The 6356-nt window shown below is 65.8% G+C and overlaps 1 protein-coding gene across 13 annotated transcripts; it reads right to left on the bottom strand.

The window, feature by feature from the left end:
• Nucleotides 1-1561: 1561 nt before the first annotated feature.
• ODF3L2 (outer dense fiber of sperm tails 3 like 2) lies at nt 1562-5702 on the bottom strand. Of its 13 annotated transcripts, none has more exons than XM_049097701.1 (5): nt 5476-5697; nt 4471-4654; nt 3823-3936; nt 2202-2593; nt 1562-1940 (listed from the first exon to the last, which is right to left on the bottom strand). In XM_049097701.1, exons 1-5 carry the CDS (start codon nt 5530-5532, stop codon nt 1740-1742), a joined length of 948 nt encoding a protein of 315 aa, XP_048953658.1. In that variant the 5' UTR covers nt 5533-5697; the 3' UTR covers nt 1562-1739. The 13 variants fall into 13 exon arrangements, 11 of the variants coding, with proteins under 11 accessions (XP_048953658.1, XP_048953663.1, XP_048953666.1 ...); XM_049097706.1 differs by having other exon boundaries at nt 4471-4637; XM_049097709.1 differs by having other exon boundaries at nt 3823-3925; nt 4471-4637.
• Between the last annotated feature and the right edge of the window lie 654 nt (nt 5703-6356).

Genomic DNA, 6356 nt, shown 5'->3' with positions numbered 1-6356 from the left:
CTGAGGAGGGCAGCAGGCCCCTCCCTCCGCAGCGTGCCCCAGGGGAGGACTGCGCCCTGCCCGTTGCGGATGGGGAAACTGAGGCCGGGGGGGGGGCGGCGCGAGGGAGGCTGGTACCCAGCAGCGGGGGCGGGCTGGCTGGGACTCGGGGCGAAGCTGCAGCCGCGCCCCCCTCCCCTGCTGCTGCTGCTCTTCCCGGGGCTTCGGATCCCGGGCTGCAGGAGGGCCGGGGCGCCCCCGCCAGCTCTGGGGAGCTCTCGGGCCTCGCCCTCCCGCTGCGACCCACACCCACACCTCGCAGGTGCATTCCTGATGCCCGGGATGAAGGGCCCAGCACCCCCCGGGCTGGGCCCGACAGGTCCCCCCTCCCTTCCCCGCCTGGGGTGCGGCCGACTGCCGGGAAACAAAGGGAGGGGGCCGGGCGCGGGCAGGTGGGGAGGGAGGCGCGAGGCTGCCTGGAGCCGGATCGATAAATCAGAGAATGAGATCACGGCCTGGCGGTCGCGGCGGAGCGGGGGAGGGCCTGGCGGCGGATTGGCCGGCGCCGGGGTGGGGCTGGGGTCGGTGATGCAGCCCCAAGCCTGCCCGAGTCGGGGCGGGGTGCGGGGGGCTCTGGAGCATCTGCAGGGTCGGGAGGAGCTGGCATACAGGGGCGGGCGTGTCCTTGGAGGCTGCAGGGGGCGGGGTGGTGTGGGGGCTGCAGCCCCCTGTGGATTTGTGTGTCGTGTCCCCATGTCCCCGTGGACCCTATGAGAGTCAGCTTGTCTGTGTATCTGGGCAGGTCTGAACACATGTGGGCAGGTAGGGAGGGCGTGGGGCTCTCCTGAGGGGTGCGGGTGTGTGTAGGGGTCCCCGGGGTGTCCACCCAGTTGGGTAAAGGGCTGCATGCTCCAGTTGGGCATTTCCAGGCTGGGGGAGAGAGACAAAGCAAGGGTCACGCGTCTCAGGACCCCTCAGGGTCGTGCCTGAGCTGCCACCCCTTGGGTCACCTCTTGGTGGCCACAGGCTGTCCCTCCCAAGCTCCTGGGTCAGGGTCTTTCTGGGTCAGGGGTTTAGAAGGCCTGCGCTTATCACACAGGAGGCTCGGTCACATGACACCATCCGTGTGTTTCCTTCCTGTCCCCAGGAAAGAATGGCGGGAACGGAGCCCAATGGCCAAGATTCAAATCCTGGCATCAGAGGGACACAAGGGCTCACAGTGCGCCCTCGGGCAAACGTCCAATCTCTTCAAAGCCCCATTTTCTCTCGGTAAACATCCACAGTGTCCTGCGCTGCTGTGAAGCTTAGATGATCCTTCTCGGCGGCTGAAGCGCGGGGGCGCCCACTGAAGGGGGTTAGAACGCACTAGGCTCTTACCCACCCCTCAATACCCAGCTTCAAGGTCCCGCTTCCAAGAAGCCTCCCAGGCTTCCCCGCTTCAAAGCCTGGATCCCTCCTCTGGTCCCATGCGGCCCCCCAGCGGCTGCAGAACCGGGGGGGTCTGGCTCTCAAGAGCAGCGTTGAGCCTCCTTCCTTTGCCGTGGACTCGGGGTTAAATGAGCTCACGTGCGCGACGCCGATGGCTCTTGCGCCACAGAGGAGGTTTATTCATCGGCAAGCAGCTAGTGCGAGGGAAAGAGGCTGCTTCCAGCCCAATTTGGGGATTTGGGGCCGGGACCAGGCAGGCAGCTGTGCTCCCGTGAGATGCAGGGAAGAGCCCAAGTTGAGCAGAAATCCGAGTCGTGCTGGGGACCCAGGCCCTAGCAGGGCGGACCCCGAGTTCTAGGACACAGGAAGCGCATCTCGGGCCAGCCACTGGGAGGGCCGGAGTTGTCCCTTTCTCTGCCTGGCCCGACTTGGCCTGGTGTGACCAGGAGGAAGAAACTGGGGCGCTGGAAGGCAGGGCACCCTGCACGGGGCCGTGGGGTCACATCCTCCAGGGACCAAAGGAAGCAGGTGGCCTAGAAGGACCTCAGAGTTCAGAAAAAAGGAAGGAAAGAGACGCCTGTCCCCCACTTCTCCAAGCCCCCCACCGGCCAAAACCAGGCCCCGGAGGGGCCTGCCCGCACCCCACTTGGCAACATAGGTAAACTGAGGCTTGGTCCAGGGGCAGCTGGGACCCAAAGGTGTTAGGGTGCGGTGTCCACAGGCATGGTGGCAGCCCGTGTGGAGTGGCGGATGCCCATGGTGAAGGCCGGGGCCCTGGCTTTGGTCACGGTGACCTGCTCAGGTCTGTGGCTGCCCGGTCCAGGAGTCTCCTCTGGGGGGCGGGGGGCACGGGGCCGGCCCAGTATGGTGAAGGCGGGCCGCCGCTGACGGTAGGTGTTGGGGTCTGGGCTTTCGTACTGGCCCGGGCCTGGTATCTCAGCAGGGTCCTGAGGGGGGCGGGCGGGGGGCGTGCGGCCGGCCGCCGTGTAGCTGGGGCTGCTGGGCTTGGTGAGTATCTGGGAGCCCCAGAGGGAGGGCAGCGTGTAGGTGTTGGGGGCCGGCGCGGAGGTGTCCTGGAGCTGCGGGCGCAGGCGGGATCCCAGAGTGAAGGCCGGGGGCGTCCGCTGGCGCACAGGGGCCACCTTCTCTGGGCTGTAGGCCCCAGGGCCTGGTGTCACCTCCAGACCTGTGAGAGTGGGACGCGAGGGTCGGCAGGGTCCTCACCGGCTAGAAGACCTTGCGTGGCCTCCCGCTGCCCTCCTGCATCCTGGAGCTCACCCCACGCCTCACGCAGCCCTGAGGTATCTCCCCTGCTCCCAGACCTCCCTGCACAGTAGTCTGTGTTCGCTCTCCCTCTCTCTCTCAGAGGGGGTGGGGGAGAGGGAGAGAGAGAATCTTAAGCAGTCTCCACACCCAGTGTGTGAGCCTGACGTGGGCTTGATGCCTTTCCCACCCCTTCCTCCTAGGCAGAGCTCTCACGGCCCTTCCAAGGACCCCCAGGCTTGGGTCTTCTCCTCTAGACATGGGCACAGTGAGGTCTCCACCTGGACCTAACCCCACCACCAGACTGGGGTCTTACAAAAAGCAAGGGTGTGTCAAATCTACTTCATCTCCTCAGTGTAATGCGTGTTTGAAAGGATGCGTGAGTAGAAGGATGGGTCGTGAGTAGTTGGGTAAGAAGTGAGTGAGTAGACAAATGGATCCATGGATATGTAGATAGATGGGTCAGTAGGTGAGTTGTGGAAGAATGGATGGATGGATGGATGGATGATGGGGTGGGTGGCTGGATGGAAGGACGGATGGATGACTAGGTGGGTGAATGGATGGATCATGGAAGAATGGACGGATGATGGATGGATGACTGGGTGGGTGGATGCATGGATGATATAGATTGATGGATGAATTAGTGGATCGATAGGTGGAGTGGATGATGAACAGGTGGATGGTTGGGTAGGTTGGTGAGTAGATGGATGGGTGGATGGATGGACGGATGGACGGATGGGCGGATCACTGAGTGGACGAGCAAATGTGTGATAGGTCAAAATACGGAAGGGTGGATGGATGGGAGACGTAATCCGGTCGTTCAATCAGGCACATCGGGTGGAAATGAGTTGTTTGGAGCCTGTGAAGGGGATTGTCGTGTTCACCACAGTCCCCACTCTGCCCTGTCATCCCCTGATGCCAAGATGAGCCCCAGCTGCCCTCACGGCACCACATGTGCACAGGTCACCGTCACCCTGGCCCACTGCGCACACTCAGGCTCCCTCGGGCCACCAGCCCCTCCTCGGAGCCCTCGGATTTTGTCATTCCAAAGACACTGACCTTCCAAGAACCGGGTGGTAGGAGGGGACGGAGAGGACAGAGGCAGGTGAAAGGGTCTGGGTCCTTGTGGGGCAGCGCTGGTCACATACTCACCCCGAGACTTGCCCCGGCCCTGCATGGAGTAGGCAGGGGTGCAGCTTCGGCCAAACCGGGTGACTTTTGGGTCCAGGAAGTAGATGGGCCCAGGGCTGGCGTCCTGTGGGGAGGCTGGCGGGAGGAGCCCCGGGTCCTGAGGGCACCTCCCATGGCCCCGTTGACCCCACTCAGTGTCCAGGTCAACCCCAAGGCTCTCCCGCCCTCCAGACAGCCCCAGCCCCACCCTGGAGGGCAGGACCTCCGGCTGCTCCCTGCTCCACCTCTCTTCTGCCACGGACTCGCGAGCCGGCGCACTGCTGGTGAGAATCGCACGGCTGGCAAGACTCGAGGGGGGCACGCCTCCGGGGGCCCGGGTGACGCGTGGGCCACAAACACGCGTGAACCTCTGTGTGCACACGTGGGACACGTACTAGCCGTGCGCGTTGCTGTGAGACACGTCCCAGCTCACGCCTCCCACCGCAAGGCCCGTGCCCCGGCTGCCCGCTCCCCCCGAGTCCTGTGTCTCCCGGGGGCTCGGCTGAACCCCGTCTCATCCCACGAAGCCCAGACTGCATGCCCCACCTCCAGGAAGTCTTCCCTGGGCCGCCCCCCACCGTCCCGACCCCCGTCCCGTGCATCAGAGCCTCCGTGCGGGACCCTCCCGACCTGGGCCCGCGGGGGGCGTCAGAGCAGCTCCAGAAAACAGGGAGACGGACCGTGTGGGCACTGACGTGAAGGGTCCGGCACTGCCGGAGCACGACAGCAACAGCGCTGGGGGGGGCCTGGGTGGCCTGCAGGGCGGCACCCCCAGTCGCTCACAGCCCGCTGCTGCCCTGCCGCCAGGAGGAAGCTGGGCAACACCGAAGCGAGGCCGCTGCCGCTGCCTGGCCACGCCGCAGAAACGGTCACCCCACCCCTCCACGACTGTCTGTGAGGGGCCCCATCTTGCGGACAGAGAAATTGAGGCGGGACCCCCGAGGATCCCCTTTCACTGGGCACAGACCCCGCACTACGGAGGCGGTAGCCCTTGGAAGGTGCTCACCCCGCTCCCTGAAGTCACCAGGCACCCGTCTGACAGCTCGGGAAGGAGTAAACTGTCAGTGTTTGCAGAGGGGGAAACTGAGGCACAGGGCAGCTGAGCAGCCCGTGTGGAGTAAAGCAGCAGAAGCTGCCAGGCCCAGAGCACAGCTCGGGCCCTGAGCATCTGTGTTCCCAGGACACAGAGGACAGTGGCCCCTGGGGTCACTGTGCAGGCCGGGGGGGCCCAGGGGCCTCAGGGGGCGCCCCCACCTCCAGGCCCCCATCCCACCCCTCCAGACTCCCAGGCCCCCATCCTCACCCTCCAGGCCCCCATCCTCACCCCCAGGCCCCCACTCCTACCCCCCACTCCCTCCAGGCCCCCCCGACCCCCTCCAGGCCCCCACTCCCACCCCCCAAGCCCTCATCCTCACCCCTCAAGCCCCCACTCCCACCCCCTCCAGGCCCCCACCCCCCACCCCCATCCCCCAGGCCCCCACCCTCACCCCCCAGGCCCCTACCCTCCTCCCAGGACACACCCTCACCCCCAGGCCCCCACTCCCACTTCCCAGGCCCCCCTCACCCCCCATGCCCCCACCCCCAGGCCCCCACCCTCACTCCCCAGGCCCCCACCCCCACCCATGGCAGCCTTACCAGGGCCAGGCCTCCAGAAGAGGGAATAGGCCGGGCTGACCGCCCTGGTGCAGTCATGGTTGAGGAAGCCCACGGTGGATGGCAGGACGTACAAGCCGGGCCCAGAGCCTGTGACCAAAGCCCTCAGGTCACGGCCTGGGGCCCTTCACTCTGACGCCTCGAGGGACCCTGGGGTCCAGCCCCTGAGCCCCAGTCTGGGCCACCTACCACCCTCCAGGGCAGGGGTGGGGTAGGAGAGGGAGGGAAGGGCATTGTGAGTCACACCTGAGTCAAAGGTAGGAGGGGCTGCTGGGCCAACAGGCTCCTCCTGCGTTGGGGCACATTGGGGAAACTGAGGCACAGACACAGGTGCAGAAACTGAAGCCCAGATACAGGTGGAGAAACCGAGGCCCAGACACAGGTGGGGAAACTGAGGCCCAGACACGGGGGGAACCGAGGCTCAAACACAGGGGGGGAACTGAGGCCCAGACACAGGGGGGAACTGAGGCCCAGACATGGGGGGAGGGGTACCAAGGCCCAGACACAGGGGGAAACCAAGGCACAGACACAGGGGGGAACCGAGGTGCAGACAGGGATGCGCGGACACAGCTGCAGTGTCGGGTGGCCCCGGCAGAAGCATCAGGCGGTGGGGTCCACGTCCTGCCGCACACACAGGGTGGCCGGGCCAGGCCCACGGAGGACTCCCAGCCTGGAACATCCAGAGCGCCCAGGCCCCGCTGGCCCCGCTCTGCCCACCTCTCTCCCGGGGCCGTACCCCCTGCAGCGCGAGGGGCCCCAAAGGGCTTGCTCTGGGTTGGCTGCAGCCACACACAGGAGCCCCCCGAAATGCGGCATCATTTCCGGGAGGAAAAGTGAGGCCTGGGGCAGGCAGGGATTGCCAG

The sequence above is a fragment of the Canis lupus genome, chromosome 20, assembly GCF_003254725.2.
Source record: "Canis lupus dingo isolate Sandy chromosome 20, ASM325472v2, whole genome shotgun sequence".
Lineage (NCBI taxonomy): Eukaryota > Metazoa > Chordata > Mammalia > Carnivora > Canidae > Canis > Canis lupus.
The sequence above is the reverse complement of the archived record's forward strand: the minus strand, read 5'-3'. Positions and strand labels throughout refer to the sequence as shown.

Excerpts from the sequence above, each read along its gene's own strand:
- ODF3L2 (XM_049097701.1), bottom strand. The coding sequence starts at position 5,532 with ATGACTGCACCAGGGCGGTCAGCCCGGCCTATTCCCTCTTCTGGAGGC. Across the intron at positions 3,937-4,470 it reads GACGCCCCCCGCGGGCCCAG|CCTCCCCACAGGACGCCAGC; the intron begins GTCGGGAGGGTC and ends TCCTCCCGCCAG. Across the intron at positions 2,594-3,822 it reads GGGCCGGGGCAAGTCTCGGG|GTCTGGAGGTGACACCAGGC; the intron begins GTGAGTATGTGA and ends CCACTCTCACAG.